The 20880-nt window shown below is 35.5% G+C and overlaps 1 protein-coding gene across 2 annotated transcripts in view; it reads left to right on the top strand.

The window, feature by feature from the left end:
• KIAA1549L (KIAA1549 like) overlaps positions 1–20214 on the top strand; it is a 155637-nt gene extending 135423 nt beyond the window's left edge. For both annotated transcript variants that reach the window (XM_087951028.1, XM_026664635.2), the window contains 4 exons: positions 784–881; positions 2155–2303; positions 10915–11066; positions 18508–20214. In XM_087951028.1, coding sequence (XP_087807154.1) covers positions 784–881; positions 2155–2303; positions 10915–11066; positions 18508–18786 — 678 coding nt within the window. In that variant the 3' untranslated portion in view covers positions 18787–20214. The remainder of the gene's footprint in view (positions 1–783; positions 882–2154; positions 2304–10914; positions 11067–18507) is intronic.
• The last annotated feature ends 666 nt before the right edge of the window (positions 20215–20880 follow it).

Raw genomic sequence — 20880 nt, 5'->3', positions numbered from 1 at the left:
AATATATGAGAATCAGCAATCTGTCAGATGACTTGAAATTACTCAATGAGGTATCAATATTGTTTACTTCTACATACCATTGATTTAATTTATTCATGTGTTATTTTCAGGTTCCAGTTATTAGGAAACATGATTTTAAATTTGCTTACTGGACACGTGTATTGAAATCAGTTCAACATACATCCATGCAATAATTTGTTCTCATATCAGTGTATGCTTGCAAGCAATGGAAAAATAAATGCTTATTGTGGTCTCTTGTTTCTCCAATTAGAGCTATTCACCAAAAAAGGATATAATATGAATAAATATTAAGAATAACAAGTGCAAAAGAAGTGCATGCTGATTTAATCTTGAGTTGCTAGGATCAATTTAAAACAAATATAACTTACTCATAATGTTTCATGGGTTTTCCCAAAGAAACTTAATTTGAGATTTAACTTTTGACAAATAAGGAGAATGAAAATGGGGGATCCCCAATTTGAACTATAACTCATTTTTATATATGTTAAATGTTCTTATCTTGAAAAAAGATTGACTCTTGGTAAAATTATATGTATGATATTTTACAAAATTAATAAATGAGAACTTTCGAGTACATTGAAAGGCTTATTTTTTAATTATTTGAAGATATTTTTAATTATTAGGCTTTTGAGACCACTACCTTTGAATAGAATATACTGTGGGATTCAATCAAACACACTTCTGTAATGCAGAGAAAGACCAACCTAGTGTTATTTTAATAATTGAGGTTTTTTTGAGGAAACATCTCTGCTTTCTTCCCAGGCATACAGGTTTTCCCCACTCCCCGAAATGGTGATGGGTTCTCCACCTCCTCCTGTGCCTCCCAGAACAGGACCTGTTGCTATAACTTCTCTTAGGAGGTACTACAGAAATTTCTAATTTTCTTAGTAATTAATGCTGAAGCTCAACTACACTGCTACTAAGCTAGCTCCTTATATTTAACATATGCTTTTGAAATTCAATCAAATGGTAGAATTTCACATATGTTATGATTAAATATTTTAAAACTATATATCTATGTTTGGATACAGACTTTTTAGACATGTAAAATATGCAAAATGTATTATCTAGTATTGTCTGAACCATGATTTAAATCCTTGATTACAAAGGTATAATCTCAGGGTAACTGTGCTATAAAATAACTGGATAATTAATAAAACACCCTGGTTTTTTTTCTGTAATAAGCAAATACAGTCAAGCACAAGATCAGTGGATAATTTAATAATTTTGAGGGGGATGGCAATCAATAAATTTTTTTTACTGTAATATTACTGATGTAAATTGGGTAATCATAATAAATGTACACAGGCTTTAACATACTGTTAACATACTTTATATATTTAGTGCACAGTTCTCTGTTCATGTTGATTGTGGATAATGCCTTTTAAATTTTATATTCTCAGATCAAATTAACTTAATAATGCACCTCATGTATGAGTAGCTGTTTGCTGTTGTGTGGTTCAGTCTTACAAAATCACTTGGTCTGATAAAGTGCATTTAAAAACAAAACAAAAACACTACTTTGGAATATACTGCAAAGTCACCACACAGTGCGAATGATGTATTTTCGCAGTGCATTGGTATAAGAATACAGAAGCAGCTGAGCTGTCCTCATTTGCTGTCAGTGATGTCATAATAGTTGTGCAAAACTATCAATGAGCACTGGCAGCCAGCCTCATCATTCATTGTCAGAACGAAAATAAGAGTAAGCTTAGCATATATGTAGCAAATATGTAACAAAAAAGGTATGTTATTATTAACATTCATGTTTTTAAGTGTTATAATTAGCATTGTTTACATCAACATAGGTGTTTTCTGTTGTTTACTATGTCAAAATGCAGGACAGGATAAAAAATATATAAATTATGACCTAAAGCAAACTTAGTTTGAAGCAGTGGTCAGCAAAGCTGATACGAGTAGCTATTAGTGAAAAATGTCAAAATGATAATATTTTCTGTATCTTCTTTCACAAACTTTTAAAGCAATTCTGCTGTTCTGGATGAAGCAGTTCTGCTTTTTGATAATTTACATCAAAGTACTTAAATGTGCTGTTCCAGAATAAATGGGTTCTAGACTTTGACCAAGGTATATTTGACATTGACATGACTAATGTTTCCAATATGTATTGTACAGGTCAACTTCCGATATTGGCAGCAAGACAAGAGTATCAGAGTCCAGTGGGACTGAACAGATACAGCCACATGATCATGTCCCTTTTGTCCCAGTATCAAAAGCCCCAGTAACTGTGGCTCCATTGGATCAATCAGCTTTGAATTACTCAGGTGAAAAACGCATGCGGTACAAACAGAGACCACATCTAAGTCTGTATGGCATAGAGACAAGTGTATGAGATCTAACAAATACCCTTGTTTAAAACTGTGTTAATGGTTCTCTTGAAGGCTTGAGGAGGAGGATTGATAAAAGGATCCCCACACATACCTTCATTTATCACACAAAGTATATTTCTAACACATAGGAGAGGAATGGAGAGAAAGGACATGGTCTCTCTCTTTGAAGCACCTGGAATTAGCATCTTCCTAAGACAGGACCTTGGAACTGCTATAGGACAGAAAACAGATGGCCATGTATCATAATATTTTTTCCCCTTTGCAATGATTACTTTTGAGCTGAATGCATGCATGTAGATTCAAAAGCCAGGCACTTTTCAGAAAAAGCTAGGGGAAATTGCTGTTCTTGTCATAGTGTATTGAACCCAATCTGAACTGATGGTAAATGTCATGTGGCTGTTTCATGATGTCTACAGCTTCCAAGCTCTAGGTCCTTGCAAAGTGTTCAAAAGTGAATTTGGTGATGGTATTCCAATTGGTAATCGAGAAGTTTCTGATATGGCAAATCTGTTCAGATTAAGTCCATTTGTCATTAATAAGATGAATATGATTATACATGCAGGCGTATTTGCCACAAGGAGCTTCAGCAGATGATATTACGGTAACACATGAAACTTCCTCATGCTGAGTTAAATCAGTTCACCTGTCTCCAGGTATGATTGGCAGGAGCTCTCCAGGATTTCCGACATCTTTTTTCAAACTGCCTGAGACCCTTTAATTGAAGACAGTAATGGCTGATCCTGAAACATGCAAAGGAAAAGTAGTTATATTATTATTTGCACAAGAGAAGATTAGTGGTTGTATTCTACCATTGACTTGTACCTCAAGACATTTCTTTGATTCAGTAGAATTATTAACCAACTGATCAAAATAATTCTTAGATTAAAAACAGAGCAAAAGACTGCCGTCTATCAGATACTTTGGATTTATACATCCTAAATGTTTGTATATGCCTGTGTTTGAATGAGTTGGGAGTATATCTTGTTTTACATTGTAAAGTTGATCTCCCACTTCATTGGTGTTCCTGATATTACATATTATTGCAGCTCATGAGTTAAGACTTCAGAGGAAAATTATTCTGATTGGTGAATAATTCAGCTAATGAAAAATGTATTGTTTTCAAAGAAAGAATAGTTGTGTCACTAGTTTGTTTAGTGTGCTTACTTGGCTAATAAAGAGATTTAGAAGAAGCAGATTTTTTAAAAAGGATGCTGCTACTAAATATTTATTCTTAACCTGGCCGATACAGCCTGTATGATGAAAGGAAGGTAAGCCAACTAGCTGTTTAATCATGTGCAAAAGATGTGGTGTAGATTTCTTCTTCTTTTTTAACTAAAATGCTGTTTTCCCTATCTCAGTCTCATCGGTAGACAAAAAACAGTAAATTATTATCCCCAAAATTTTGGAACAATTTTCTTGGAAGTGTTTCTTAAAAGTTCAACTTTGTAAATTAGATAATAGCTTTTAAAATAAAAGCTTGTTCCTAGTCTCAATGACCAATTTAGTGATAAATAAAATCTGAATGGAAAAAGTTTGTGGGGAGAACAGCTAACTTGCTTATTGATTAAACAGTATTACTTGAAGCCACAATTTTTCTTTGGATTTTCCTCCTTTACATTTTGTGGTTTAATACATATTGTGTTCAAATACCATGGATGCCAATCCAAATGCAGGCAGTGGCTGTTGTATGTGCTTTCCAAATCATTTTGCCCTAGATCAAGGGTGTCCAATTTTAGCATGGCTGGCTGGGGCATTCTGGGAGTTGAAGTTCATAAGTCGAAAAGTTGCCAGAGTTAGACATCCCTGCCTTGTCTTTTATCTGCTATTGTAACATTTGCCCTTCCCCCTTCCCAAAAGAAATAATAATACTTCTCTTCTGATGGTTTCTCTTTAGATGATGTTAATAGCAGTACATGTCAGTGGAATGAAATTGCATCTCTAGATGTTAATCTGATTTTCACAATAAAAAATAATGAACAATGTATTATAAAGTTTATAAAGTACTTAACTAATGAAACATACATTCCTATTCTACTGATTAGATGTGCCATTACTTTAAATTTCTTCAAGTTTTTATTAAAAAGAAAGAATTGATTTTTCTTAATTGTTAATATTTGGAAAAATATTAAGAGAGATGACACTGGCTGAATGAACTGCTGGATTTGACAAATGTTTCCTTTTGTTTTTTTTTAATCTGATAACATAAAAATGAGTGGTACTATAATGTTTCCTATATAAGGAATATATTTTTAAAAATCTAACTTAATAGTCTTTGTAAGATCAGCATATAATAATACATCAACAGTTAAATAGCTTTTTATTAAACAGATGTGCCCTAAAAAGTACAACATAAATAAAAGCAGCTTAGGCCACACTTTTAGGTGTGCTTATATGGAATCAATGACTATAATTATAATTATATGTACAAGCATTATATACTTGTATAGCATTATAGTTATACTAAATATAATTATACTTGGTATAATATAGTGTTATATTTATACGAAGTATACTTTCATGGAAAGCAATGGAACATGCAATGTTCAATGATTGGGATAAATTCTCTTTCTCTTCTCTCTGTCTCTCCTCTCTGTCTCTCTCTCTCTCTCTCTCTGTCTCTCTCTCGCTGTCTGTCTCCCTCCCCCCTCTCTCTGTCTCTCTCCATCTTTAAAAAAAGGGCTTGAAAGAAGTTTCACTATATTGCCTTAGGTTATGATCTAGTGGCGCATTGAAGAATTTTACTTAACTTTAGGCATGTAAATAGTCTCCATGGAGCCACTCGGCACAGTTTGCATGTTGTCAAGAGATGCTTAATGCTTGTGTGCTCTTTTACTCATAGGTCTCATTAGCTTTGAAGCCTTTTTTTCTTTATTGAAATAGTCAATCATCAGTGAAAGTGCTTCTGGGCAGTCTTCTGCCACAGATAGCGTGTCATAGACTGCTTCTGAAAAATACTCTTGATGAAAATTTCTGGAACCGATCTGTAATGGGATTGCACAAAATTGTTACAGATTTTTACCCTCTGTAGTTGCCTAGCACAGTGATTTTAACCTACATTTTAGGATATATCAGTTTATCCTAACCTCTGAAATACTTTATCCATTCAGCTCCTCCTTTTATTCTTGCTACTTTATTCTCAATTCTAATTTTTATTGCCTGAAAGCAGGGTGACTCAACCCAGAATATTCCTCTTTGAATGTCACACAATATTTTGGAAACCGTGTACTAATAATTTCTTGATTTTGGTTTGTTTTTAAAAATAAGATAGAATAATGCATATTACATGCTTGTTTAAATATCTAAGTGTTGGTCAGTTTAGAATTTCAAGAGTGATATTTCAAAAATGGATATTTTTGATGCAGAGATATCTCTGTGTGACTCATTATTAAAGCATTATTGGTATGATATATTTATATATTATCAATAGTGTGTTGATAATAGAACAAGTTGAGATTTTCTGACCCCTGTCTGGAAAAGGTGGAATGTAAGATATTGTCACTAAGACAGAATGCTGGCATCTCTAGTTTTATGAAAGAAAAGAACAATATGATGAACCAATTTCAATTGGACCTATTGAATAAGAAAACTTAAGTTATTGCTACTATGCGTTTAGTTTAGTGAGCAGACTTGCTAAATAAATTTGACTTCAGCTCAATAATTAAAGCTCAGATTTATTCAAAATGTGCATCAATCTTGCCTCAGTTTTAACTGAGACAGGTAGCTTTATTATTGACATTTGGATATTTGAAAAATCTTTAATTATACAGTTAGTCCTCATTTAGTGACCACAACTGGCACTGGCAACTGTTGTTAAGTGAAGTGGTCACTAAGTCAAACTGCGACTGGGCTTATATTCTTACTTCAGGTTTCTTTTGCTTTACAGGATTTGTTGTAAAGTTGTTGTTTTTTTAATCCACCAGGTGATAACTAGGAATGATTATTAAATTAGGGAGTTGCTAAATGAGGACTTCCTGAATTGGTTTTGCCAGTTTTCTTAGGAATAATTATGTTAAAGAATTGTGTAGATATTTCAGCATTACTCCATGTTTGCAAAAATATTCTAGCTTCTTATTTTCTGGGAAGAAATCAGTATTGGTTTATAAAAATGAATGAATGAATAAGGTTAAAAAAAGAATAAGGGCTGATTCTGAGAATCCCAGATATATTTTAAATTGCCTTTTGTTTGAATGCTGACATAGTTATCACACTTTACTCTTTCAGAAAAAGAACATAGAAAAGGAGATAGAGTAAGCCAAAGAAATTAATTTCATGAGATAAAAAGAAAATGCAACTAACCTAATTCACTATAGCTCTACATACCTTTTGATCTTTGTAAAAGAATTCTTGCTTCTACCACACCCCACATAGATTCATACACTGACTTCTGTTCTTTAGACCCATAACACCAACATGGAGAAAATAGAATGGGCATCAGAATTTCTTAATGTGTGCCAGTGTATACACAGAAAAAGTGACAATAAAGGTTATCTCTTAATTGTAATTTCAACCAGTGTTAATTTTCAACAAGATTTTTTTTTTTTTTTTTTGCTATGAAAACTTTGCAGCTTGAGTATGGCTTACATAAATATTGGAATTTAACAGGGATGGGTGGTTGGAAGATATTTGGGTAATATTTCCACTTTAACCTACTACTCATTGTTGATATTTTGAAAGTTGGCATAAATGTTTTCACATACAGTACATCGATTTGTAATTCCAAGGCAGATCTCAGCTTCTTTCTTTAGAAAAAAGGCAGAAAGAAGCACTATAGCACTGCAAGTAGCTTTCAAGAAGTCATGAAGCTGTGAAATTTGGAGGAATTATTCTAATCTAGAATCCCATCCCATTAGATCCTGTACAGCTTCTAACACAGATAAATGGTTTCAAGAAGGTAGATAGTTTCATTTATAACTGGAACTTGCAAGAATATATGAATACTTTCATCTGATCGGGTCATCGTATTTTCTTGAAATCGCCAAAAATAACAAGAACATGCAGACTAAAATAAAGATAAGCAGTTCAACTGGCAGTACTAACTACAAGAAATAATTTGGGGTTCTCTAACCATTTTGACTACCTCAGAAAAGAGAATCTGGAACAATAACAAAATACATCTTGATCTCTAATCCTGCTAGGAAATGTTGAGTGAATAAATGATAATTGAGCCATATATTCTGGATTGAATAGGTAAAATATATCCTGAAATTGGCCTAGGGATTAGAACTATTTTCTCCTCAGTTATGCTTCTTACATGCTTCTATGGTGAATCTTAATTATAAGGGATTCAAAATGTTAGCATGAAATTCCCAAAGTATAAGCAACTTTCAATCAGTTGTTTGTAGGAGAATAAACCATGTATAACAACTTTACAGTTTTAAAATGCCTGCTGCTTCGACTATTATTACTATTACCACCAGTATTTTAAGATTTCTGCTTGGCCACATGAGTCTGGTTTAAGTGGTCTGCACAATCATGATCACAGTTCTTCCCTTTTTCAGAGAAAAAGTTTGAAATGTAAGTTACATATTTGTATTGATGGTGACTTTTATACGGGTTCTAATTCTGAGTGATCTTTTCATATTTACACTAGAGCAGTGGGTCCTTCCCTTGCTGCTTTTCTTTGTTTAACTTGAGGATAGAAGAAATACTCACTGCTGCTCTTCTACTCAAGGTCAGAATGGTTTTGAGAAGACATAGAAAAAGTTCCATTCCCCCTCTCCCAACCCTCTAAACATGGATTAAAGGTTAAACCTGCTCTATTTGTGTTGGTTTGCATCCTTCTAGTTCTGGGGGATGCATATTTGTAATTGTGACAACTCAAAGGAAAATTACAATTGCTCTAGCAGGATAGCAGATCCTCACTAACATCCTGGATTTAATGTTACAAGCCATCTTTGTGATTGTAAAGTGTGGTGTAAATATACAGCTGTGGTATAAATATTGGTACTGGAAATGCCTTTAAGCAGTAAAATATTTTCTAATTTCATAATTTACTTGTGTTAAATCTAATCATTCCAACTTATGAATTCAAGGGACTTTGTTTGTAATATAATGTCTCTGTTTTGTTATTATTATTATTATTATGACTATTATGACTACTATTATTATTACTATTGAAATGGCTATTTTTAGAATTGTTGTTGAGGCCCATAAGGTAAATACACCGTGTGCTATATTCATTCAGGGGTGTATTCATTGACGGAAGAAATAATTTCCTGAAACCTTTCAAATTCAGAGTTTAAGATCTCACCTCAGAGAGATCTTAAAGAGACATAACTCAAGGAACATACACGGTATGGGATTAACTTCTAATATTCTCTCCCAAATGAAGGTTGCTTGGTTGGTATATTTGGTTCCTTTTATAACTTGTAAACCCATAAGCAACATTTGCGCAAACTTGAGAAGCCCATTGTAGACAAAGAAGGCTGGAAAACTATGTTGTAAATTGAAATGGAAAAATGGAACTTTGTCTTATTAAAATACATTGTTTCTGTTTAACATTCTATGTGTGAAGTGTTTTGTTTTGAGATACGCAAACATATTCGTCAATAAGACACAAAAAGAGAGTAGTTTTGTTTAATAAATAGGCTCTTACAAAGGAAATAGCAACTGATGACAATAATGTAACAATCATGGCAAGTGTTAAGTGCTATTCACTGACTTGTTGAGTTGTTATCTGTATAAATTGCTAAGTAAATGTTAAATGGAGGAAAGGAGACATAAGGCATACAAGTTGCACTATTCAGCAGAGGATCTTATGAGAACCACATTGACATTAGGACATTTTACCTAGATGCTATGATGAACTAAAGAAAGAACGAAAATAAAATTATAGTATTCATAAATATGATAGTGAATTTAGAACTTAAAATGATGGAGTAATTCTTGAGTCCTTCACTTGATGAGTATTCACAGGAAGGTTACAATAAATTTTACTCAAATTCTGTAGTAGGTAAAACTGAAATATTATTCCAAGAGAGGTATATAACGCATAGTAAATATAGTTGTAGCAAAATTAGCATTGGAGACAGTTTCAAAATAATGCTCTGGAGAGATTTTCCTTAGGAAGAAAATTGTAGCCTTTTTTATATTTACATAAGAATATGTTCCATTGAATTCAGTTAGTTTATACAGATAAGATTAGGTTCCAAAAGTTCTATCAATAGCAATCACAAAAGATGCTAACAGTATGCCAAAGCAAAGACCAAACTACATCTTTGGACTCAGAAAATAAAATATTAATAGCACATGCTACAGGCTGTCTCCCGAACATGGACTTATGGCAGATATATTTTTTTAAGAAAAAAGAAAAGAAAGAAAACCAGGCTTTATAATGTTTGCTTACTTAATTATTTAAAATTGGAGTTCTAGAAAACACGATGAGATACTTGGAACATTTAAAATCCTAACATGTGAATAATTGCTATCTTTGATCTGTAAGAGCAGTGCTTCCTGACCAGACAATGGTGGGTTCATTTAAAAAAAAAATACTTTGCAACATTTTTGCTGAGAACAGTAATGTGATATCAGCAATTTGAGGAGTGCGTCCCAGAAGATACCAGTGACAGACACTGAAAAATCTATTCATTTGTCAGCTGATGAAGAAGGTCATCCCTGTGGACAAGTAAACTCTTCATGAAGATATTAGGATTAGGAAACAGCAAGATTGTGACTGACTATATATAAATTCACTCAGATTTTTCACTGGAATTGAAGATTTAAATAACATTAAATGTTAGGTTATTTGAAGTACTTTAAAGTCTGATGCACACAACATAAGACAGTCACATCTATAATGTTATTCCCTTTAATAATCCAACAATTTTGCTCAAAACACGACTAAACACAAAATTTCACTCAGAAGAATTTAATTTTGCAAATGTGCAAAAGCATGGTTGCCCACAAACATATTTCACATAATCAAAACAGATTGTTAGTGCTTTCCAGAAACTCTTAATCCCATTGTGATGGCTCATCGTTCAATAATACTTGGTTGAAAATGAACTATGGTGGTGTTTGAGCTAATAATTGTACAAAAGCAACACATTTAGAGGAACACTAGAATTTTATTTTGTTTCTCACATCACATATACATTATGTACACTCACAAGTCTTATGTGAAACATGCCCAGGAACATCTCTTTCTATTCTGCATAAATCCAAGAATACACATCTGCATTGTGTCACTTACTGATGGAAATAAGGAATGAAAGGCTGGTACAGTAATTCGCTTGGACAATGAACAAGTACCGCGACTAGTTGCATGAACATAATGCTGCTGTCTTCGCTGTATCAGATAGAATGTCAGTACTGATCTCTCTTTATCTAGGTGCCTTCTCTTCCACAAAAAGTACCACAATAGTGGCAACTTGGCACTAGGTCCAGATGCGGTAATATCCACGATCTACTTTTGGCAAGAAATTCTCCATCGCCACTTAAACAATGGGATCTACTGTTTGGAACGTCTCAGATGTCCTTTAAAATGTTCCTCTAGGTTTATAAAATGTGTTTCGATAACTAACTACCTTCCCTATTTTTTTAATAGGAAATACAGTTCCAGCAGTGTTTGCCATCCCAGCAGCCAACCGACCTGGGTTCACAGGTTATTTCATCCCTGTACCACCTGCAGCATACAGAAATCAGGAGTGGATGTCTTATGGTGAAGACTATGATATCCCAGGACAATGGACTGACTCGGTAATTGAGCAGATTTTATTTTACTGTTTGTATCTCTGAATATACTGATGTATACAGGTAGTAGTCCTTGACTTACGATCCCAATTGAGCCCAAAATTTATGTTGCATTTGTTAACTGAGTTTTGCCCCATTTTACAACCTATGCCACAGTTAAGTGAATAATAGCAGTTGATAAGTGAATCTAGTTTACCCATTGACTTTGCTTCTCAGAAGGTCGCAAAAAGTGATCACATGATCCCGACCCACTGCAACTTTCACTGCAGCAGTTTTGCCAACTGTCTGAATTTTGATGCTGCAATGGTCGTAAGTGTGAAAAATGGTCATAAGTCACTTTTTTCAGTGATGCTGTAACTTTGAACGTCACTAAATGAACTATTGTAAATTGAGGAGTATCTGTATTCCTTTTTTAAAAAAAACCCATTGTTGCTATTATTATTTCAAGAAAAAAGTAGAAATACACGAAATACCACAAGAATATTAATAAATGACTTGTAATTAAATAGCAGTTTGAAGATATCATATGGCCAACACATTGTAGTACACAACAAGCAACTTAGAGTAGTATAAGATATACGATACTCAATTTCTGGCCAAGAGATATCTCTACTGAACTATAAAAATATTCAAATATAAAAATTATATTTAAAAATTGAATTAAAATAAATTTAACACAATTGAATTAGAATAAACACAATTAAAATCAATGCGAGAGAAAACTAAATAGTAAACAATACACTAAGAATACTATAAATAATGCGCAGACTATGAGACTGATTAAAATACAAAAGTCTGGACTTCAAACATAGGTTTCAGCACAAATGGAAAAAGCTGTCATTGTTTTTCAAAGATTTGCATTCAAATAATAAAAATGAAGAAAAAAGCACATTCACATACGTAATGGAGTGTCACTGATGCTGGTGACAGAATTGCTGATTGTATTACAAGCTGTCTAGCCATAAAATATGATGTTACAGTTTGACAACAGAAAGTTCACTTTGCTAATGTTCATTAATGTTTCAGGTTCCTTTTATAAAACTTTATTAATGCAAAATAATAGTCAGTTGCTATATGCTTTGTTCAAATTTTCCAGTAGGCCTGAACAGGGTTTAAGTTGAGTATTAGAACTATAAAATATATAGCAGAATAACAGAGTTGGAAGGGACCTTAGAGGTCTTCTAGTCCAACTCCCTGCTCAAGCCAGAAACTCTATACTATTTCAGACAAATGGTTGTCCAATCTGATTGTGATTTCCCAAAGTACTTGGAAAACAACACAAAGAGCTAAGAACGATCTGGTTTCAGTGATCAAGTGAGATATGCAATACCAAAACAGACTTTACATAATTATTAATACAAAAAAAAAAAAAAAAAAACCAACCCCCCCCCCCCCCCCCCAACCCACCCCCCCCCCCCCCCCCCCCCCCCCCCCCCCCCCCCCCCCCCCCCCCCAAAAACCCCCCCCCCAACCCCCCCCCCCCCCCCCCCCCCCCCCCCCCCCCCCCCCCCCCCCCCCCCCTACCCCCCCCCCCCCCCCCCCCCCCCCCCCCCCCCCCCCCCCCCCCCCCCCCCCCCCCCCCCCCCCCCCCCCCCCCCCCCCCCCCCCCCCCCCCCCCCCCCCCCCCCCCCCCCCCCCCCCCCCCCCCCCCCCCCCCCCCCCCCCCCCCCCCCCCCCCCCCCCCCCCCCCCCCCCCCCCCCCCCCCCCCCCCCCCCCCCCCCCCCCCCCCCCCCCCCCCCCCCCCCCCCCCCCCCCCCCCCCCCCCCCCCCCCCCCCCCCCCCCCCCCCCCCCCCCCCCCCCCCCCCCCCCCCCCCCCCCCCCCCCTTTGGGTGAAATAATATATAATTCCTTTATAATCTACCCACCCCATCACACCTCCTGGTCTACTGGCACCTTAAATACATGTAGTTCTTGACTTACAACAATTAAGCCACAAATTTATTTAAAATAAAAAAATTTTTAATTTTTTTTTAAATAAATTTTTTTAATATTATTTAAAATTTTTTAATTTTTTTTTTTTTTATAATTAAAAATTCTTAAAAAAAAAAAAAAAAAAAAATAAAAAATAAAAAATATAAATAATATTTATAAAAAAAAAAAAAAATTTTTTAATACTATAATTTAATAACAAAAAAAAAAAAAATAAAAAAAAAAATAAAAAAAAAAAAAATTTATTTTAAATTATTTCTCTTTATCATTTTCTTTTTTTTTTTTTTTTTATACTTTATTAAAATCTTCCTCCTAAACTCTTAAACTTTATAAAAAAAATTAAACAAAAAATAAAAACAAACCAAAAAAAAAAAAATTTGTTCATAGTTTTCCCCATTGTATAACCTTTCTTGCTACAGTTGTTAAGTGAATCACTGTAGTTGTTAAATTAGTAACCTGGTTGTTAAGTGAATCTGGCTGCCCCATTGACTTTGCTTGTCAAAAGATTACAAAAAATAGTCACATGACCTGCGACACAGCAACCATCATAAATATGAGTTGGTTGCCAAGTGCCTGAATTTTGATCATGTGATAATTAGGATGCTGCAAAGGATGTAACTGAAAAATAGTCATAAGTCACTTTTTCAGTGCTGTTGTAACTTTAGTCACTAAATGAACTGTTGTAAGTTGAGGACTACCTGTATTTCGTTCTTCACGGCATTGATGAAGATGTGATTTGTGTTGGTTTTATGTTGTTCTGATAGAGTTTGTAAATTAAATAATAATGATAACCGGTTCAGTGGGTGCCATATCAACAAATCTTGGGGCAGCACTTAGAAAATCCTTGCATTGACTAAATTTCCATCAGCCAATTGCCAAAGGCCACACTGCTTGAATTCACATATTTACTATGCCCATACATTACAACATGCTATTTCTTCAGAGAAGAACTTCATGCATATGAAAGCCAATACCAGCGAAAGAAGAGGCAACTGTGACATTGCCACTCACAACTCATTTTTTGCTATCTGTAAACCAGATAGCAATAATAATTAAGATTATTACATGTTGCCCAACTTCCAGTGAATCTGAGCAGTTTACGGATTACTAAAAATATTTAAAAACAAGGAAATAAGGGGAAAAAACCCAACAACAACCAAAAATATGGATGGAAACAAAGATTCATTGTATATAAGATCTTGTATGGAAAAGATTTAGTTTAGGGGTTGGTGGTGCTGTTTTCTTTTACATGAAAGTGGCTAGGAAATCAACACTGAGAGTGTTCTGCTCTAGTGTTGTTACAAATCACCTTGTAAGCTTTTAAACAAAGAGTTGAAATAGTTTTTTTTAAAAAAGTGAATAAATTGAGAACTCCCATTTTTTTAAACAATGAGTAAAATAGAGGACTCCAGTACTGACATTTTGGGTGTCAGGATAGTGTTCTAGATCAGGGGTCCCCAACCACCGGGCCCCGGACCGGTACCGGTCCGTGGATCATTTTCTACCGGGCCGCCGGTTTGCTGGGCGCCGCCATCTTGTTTTGACGAGAAAGTGCTTCCGGGTGAACTTTTCCAGTTGGAAAGCGGCGTTTGGGTCCGGAAGGAATCCTCGCGCCTTAGTTTCATCGAAGGGGGGGCGGCTTCGAACGAAGAGCCGTCCCGATGGCGGAGGAGATTAAGAAAGCACAAAAAAGGTACAAAGGAGGAGTTGAAGGTGGCGGGGAGAAGCGGGGGACGGCTGACTGGCCGGTCGCTCAGCTCGCCTTGCCTTGTCATGCATGCTGATGCCGTTACCGGGCCGCGGATCATTTTGTGATGCCGGTACCGGGCCGTGGCACAAAAAAGGTTGGGGGCCACTGTTCTAGATCATTTGTTCTTGGAAGAGCATAGAACACCATCTTATATATATTAGTTTCTTTGTAAAATACAAGATGCAAATGAAATACAAATCAACTATTAAAATAATAGTGCACCCTCTCCTTAGAGACCGCAGTCTGTTTCTTAAATCAGTAACAAAATTGTCACTAAGCAAAATGGTTGCTAAGTAAACATGTGACTGAGAAAGAGATGCTGTGTAAATCAGTGGTTCCTGCCATCTCATTCAGATAAAGTTCTCTTGTACAGTGTCCTGTGCCTGACCCATTTATTCCTGGTTTCTCCTCCTCCCTCCACAGGATAGGGACACTGGATAAACATTCTGTCTCTTAATGCTTTTCTCTGCAGTGCAGCTCTTTCCTAAAAAGTGCTATCTGCAAATTAACAAGTGCAACTTTGTGGTCCTAATTATTTGATTAGAACTCTTTGCTCTGCTGGTGCCTGAAACTGACCAGACTTTAATCAGTTTCACACTGAAGGTTTTGTTTTTAGCTTCATGAAATTTAGTGCTAAATGTGCAAATTAGTCAAAAAATTATTTATTACCATCATAATATTTTTGAATGGCTACTAAATGAGGTAGACGCTAAATAAAGAGTGGCTGTAAAAACAAAAAATAACAAAAAGTGATAAAATAAATGTTATCAATAAAAATTATTGCAATTTATCTATTAAACTGCAATTTATCTATTATTGCAATTTAAATCTTTCTGATATCATAAATAAGAAAACCACATATCTCTCTGGCATCAATTCTTCTCTTTATTTTATATCCCCCTTGGCAGAAGTCTAGTATTCACAATATTTTAATTTGTGTTGGTCTATTATTTCTTGGGTACAGAATGTTTCTTGTGTAGAGAGCTACAAAGATGTGTTTTGGGGCCACAGCCTGGATTTGCATTTATTCCATAGTCTCAATATGGCATAAATAACATCATGATTTTTGAAATCAACATTAACTTTATCATACCACAAATATCCATTCAACCCAAATCTCATGTTATGTTCTTTTAACTCTAAAAGTCTTCTATTTCTCAGCAATACCCACTTTTCCATCCAAACCAAACAATAAGCTTCAAAATACAATTTCAAATCAGGTAACTTTTTTCTTTGGAAAAATACTGATTATCCTGTGGATAGCATGTTATCTCTACCATTCATATTTACAAAAAAACAGAATATTTTTTTTTATAACGGCAACAATGCTCTTATGAGAAAATGCAGATTTGCAGGTGGCTAGGTTGATAAAAGCTTTTGAATCCTGGATTTCTCAGCATTGTAGTTCTGCTTTACCATTTTTATGGGCCTGAACTAGAGAAATACTGGCCTCTAGTGCTTTATTCCAAGATGTAGGTTTTTTTTAATAAGCATTAGTTGAGTAACAGGAGTGTAGTTTAAAACATTAGGTGCCTAATAAATTTTGATTTTATGTTGCAGTCTTGGAGCAGGATTGAACAATAAAATGGCATGATTTTGTATGGTTTAAATAGAAATAAAATCTGAAAGAATCTTGCAATTGCTTTTCATTGTTTTCAAATGTGTCCCTTAAGTTTCAAATGGTAATTTGTTCAATAAAACAATATTCAGCACAAAATTGTAAACAGAAAGAAGAATATTTTATATCTATGTATTTATTAAAATATTTATTTTCCACTCACTATCTAGGAATCTTAGGGCAGATTACAATTCTTAAAATATGTAAGAGAATCCAATAAAATGAAATGTCCAGATTTTACAATCCATGTCCAATAGCCCTATTGTAAGCAATATTTTTTCTCCAAACTAGTGTGAAGATTTTCTTGCATACTTTTTACTATATATCATGTGAAATACCGTATTTGCCGGCGTAAGACGACTTTTTGCCCTGAAAAAGATGCCTCCAATTGGGGGTCGTCTTATACGCCAGGTCGTCTTATACGCCGGCAAATAGTAATTGGGAAGCACTGCGGCTGCCCGCGGCTGAGGCACTTTGCGACTTTTTGCCCTGATTCGTGGAACAAATCCGTGAAGCCGAAAGGAGCAGCCAGCCTTCTCCCAGCTCCCAAGGAAACGAGGCTCGCACCGCTCGAGCTCCGCTGAGGTATCCGGCTGGGGCTGTCAGGAGTTGTTACCGCTGGCGCGCTCCGCACGGCTCCAGTCCCGCGTTGCCTCGGGAAGGGAAAGGCAAAACCAGGAGCCGCTGCTGCCATTGCAAAGCGCCGCCGCGGCTCTTCCTTTTGCCTTTCCCTTCCCGAGGCAACACGGGACTGGAGCCGCGAGCCGCGCCAGCGGTAACAACTCCTGACAGCCCCAGCCGGATACCTCAGCGAGCCCGGCGGTGAGAGCCTCGTTTCCTTGGGAGCTGGGAGAAGGCTGGCTGCTCCTTTCGCTTCACGGGATCTGCTTCCACGGTAGACAAAAGTGCCTCAAAAAAAAAAAAGTGCAAAAGTGGAAGGCGTGCGGAAGAGGGGGCGAGTATATAACAAACTATATTTTGAGTGGAAATGTTGGGGGTCGTCTTATACGCCGGGTCGTCTTATACGCCGGCATATACGGTAAATCTTTTGCTCTATCAATTCTCCTCTTTCTGCAATTTCCTTATCTGAAAAAAGCATGCAAACTATTTTTTATAGATAATGGGTCTTCTTTTTCCTATTCTCCAGTTCACCTAAAAGGTTCAGATTCAGCTTTGGTTGCTCTGACGAAAAACGTAATAGAGATCTACAGACTCCAAGTAGAAGCCTAATTTGCCTTGGGCTTTAAACAAATATTATATCCTCTTTTCTGTGTATTGTATCAATTTGAATAAAACATCAGCTTTAAAAGGCAATAATGTTCTATAATTTTTGAGAAAAAGTAAATAAGTTAATATCTTTCCAATAAAATATCCTTTAAAATTGTCATGTATAGGAACTATTGACTTAACTAGTAAGATTATTAAGAAAAGGGACTATAACCTATTATTAGTTTCAATCTTTAGCTTTGGGGTTATTAAATGGGAAGACATTAACTATTATACAAAATTTATGCAGAACAAAATGCAAAGCAATCAAGTTAATCTCTAGATTTTAATGTCTTGTTTTCAGATTTTACTTGAACCCAGCCTCTAAAGCATGCAGAGATTTTAAAAATTAAGAACAATCCAACAGAATAATATCCATAATATCTATTCTACTACTTCCAAACTAATTCAAAGCCTTATTATCTTACGTAATATGATAGTCTCATGTTTTCAGATAAGATATCTCTGCTTTGATTTAGTGAATTAGGATTCAATATGTTGATAATAAACGGAAATATTTTCTGTTTTGGAGCTGGGGCAATGCCACTGGGGCATGTACCTTCATGTCCAAGGAAAAGAGAAGACTCATTCCAATTAGAGAAGTTAGTACCTCTCTTGGTTTGGCTCAGAGTATACTACTATGCTCCAATCAGATTACTGAGGAATGGAAAACCATTGATTTGACAAGGAGCTTATTGATTTCTAATGAAAATGATTTCATTCAATGATTTCCACTCAAAAATGGCATTTTCTTTGGAGTAATTGAACGGATTATCTTATATCTTTTCCCAGGTGATATATTTATATGAGGTAGGCACTGCAGCTGTTCTGTGTTGTTGTTTAAGTGAGAGGAGTTCACGTTCTATTTAAAATCTTCTATAGGTTCCACACCCTGGCTACATAGAAGTATATTCACATCCACCCTATCAGCACAACTGTCTTTCAAGGCTTCATTCTCAGTATGGTGAATCAGCAGATGTGTACCCAAGCCTGGAACACGCTCTGCACCCTGCTACAGCTGGATCTCATGAAAGCATAATAGAAAATGATGCTTCAGTCAACCTTGTTCCCAATCTTACTACAACTGCCTTGGTGAGGGCAAAAAGAGAAGTAGCAAAGTTAGCCAAGAGGCAGACAGAAATGTTCGAATTTCAGGTCTAATGGGTTTCTGCTGTGTAGATTTTCATCACTCTAGCTTTTAAATTAGACTTGTCAAAATAATGCTCTGTTTTTCCAATTCCAATAGAGTCAATATTGGACCTTTTAAAGTGATAGCAACTATAACATCAGTTCCATGCCTGTTACAATAAATATTCCCTGGCATTCTTTGTAAAACATTGATATATTATAAGCAAGTATCCATCACATATATCTTGTTTGATGACATTTCTACCACTGTAAACATTCGTTAAGCCAAATGCCTGCTTACTGTTCCAATATACAAAGTGCTGGGAAAGCACATATATAGACCACTCTATAGCAACATGTGCATGTAAAAAGTAAGTTTTATCTTTCTGGGTTAAGAGGAAACTAATACTGTGATAATTAAGGGACATGTATTCTTTCATTAGTGGTCAAGTAAGTTACATTTTGGAACACAATAGAAAGATTGAATACAACAAAGCAATAGAGCTCAGCTTTTTGCTGGAAAGCACATTTGGACCGCAAGAATTCGATATGTATGAACTCCACAGAGTGCTTTATTAATGTCCTCAAAGGCTTGATCATTGTTTATAATCCAAAAACCAGGAAAAAAAGAGCTGGTAAGAAGTATACTAGTATAATTAATGTCTAAAGTGCTGGTATAATGTTACCTTTGAGTTACACAGAAAGTTTTCAATAGTGTCTCTGTTGACTGTCAAAAGAAAAAGAAGCTTGACAAAAAAAACAAAAAACCAGGTGTTAAAAGCTCTTGAAATCTTCCAGTGAAAACAAATTCTCTATGTGCCCTATTTTCAAAAAAGGATTTCATTTTGAACAAAATGAAAATGGTGAATTTGAGAACCTTGAGCCTGACTCAGTTGGGAATAATGAATGTACTTCTTTTTACAAAAAAAATAAATAAATCTCTGCTTAAGACAGAGCTCTATTCTTTTTCTTGAGTAAATAATGACACGGCTATGCAAAACATGTCAAGAAAACCCATGGCTGTGTAGTCACTGGGCAGGAAATGAGCATGACTCAAGGGAATGTTACCTTTATAGCCTGGCATCAATATTAAGGTTGTGAATAAGCAAACAACTTGGTTGGTTGAACAAAATAATATGCTGTAAATATGTTGCTGAAGTATTTCAACAAATTGTTCTGTTGAAATTGTTAATAATCAAAAATGATTTTGCCAAATCTAGAATTATATATTTTGAAAGATAAATGTAATTCACTGTTTTATTGCAGTGTGATGAAAATAACGTGTGGGATGAAAGTTGAATGCAAATATGCTGATTCATTTAGGATAGCTCCAAAAATGGCAGACTGTTAACGGAAAAACATCCATTTATAATGCAATCTTCAGGAGAACTAAGATTGTTTATGGGATAGCAAGCTGGATGAATGGATTTTTGCTGAAATAAAAAATACCTTTTTAGCCAACTCATTTCTTCAGTTTCTGTTTTGTGGTATTTTGTGATAATTTCATTTTTTTTTTTTTGTTATTTTCTTAAAAGTAGGTAAAGAGGGAAATGAGGTTGTATATACATTACAAACTTAACCATCACATTATTTGGGGGGGGGGTAAGCAACAGAATGCAAAGCACAGAAAAGGAGTAAGAAATTGTAACCCCGAAGCCTTAAAAAACAGTAAGTCAACAGAAACACTGTGTATTCTTGTCTTAACATGTACTTCTTAAGTATCTGATTGCCATTTGACTGGATTTTGTTGTTTTTTTCTGACATATTTTATTTCCATAGAATACTCCTCAGCATAGCTGTCTTTGTTTGTTTTGCAGATGGGGACTGGGGTGGGCAAAGTTTTATTCCTTGCCACAGACCACTTAATATCCATTCTACTAGCATATGCACATCTTAAAATGTCTCCATTTCCCCCATCTTTCACATTTAACCAAGGTAGTCCTTGTTTAGCAACTGCCCGGGACAGACGATTTGCAGTTACTATTGTAATGAAAAAGTAACTGTGTGGCTAATTCATTGCTTTCTCAGTTGCGTTCACCATTACAGTCAACATGTGCCTGTGCCTGGCCCATTTTTCACCTCTGCCCCAGAGCAGGGAGAACTATATAAGCTAACTTTTCCTAAGCT

This window comes from Notechis scutatus, chromosome 1 (assembly GCF_049901735.1).
Source record: "Notechis scutatus isolate UNSWTSFEM ecotype Mainland chromosome 1, rNotScu1.2, whole genome shotgun sequence".
NCBI lineage: Eukaryota > Metazoa > Chordata > Lepidosauria > Squamata > Elapidae > Notechis > Notechis scutatus.
This window is presented reverse-complemented; position numbering and strand designations above follow the sequence as displayed.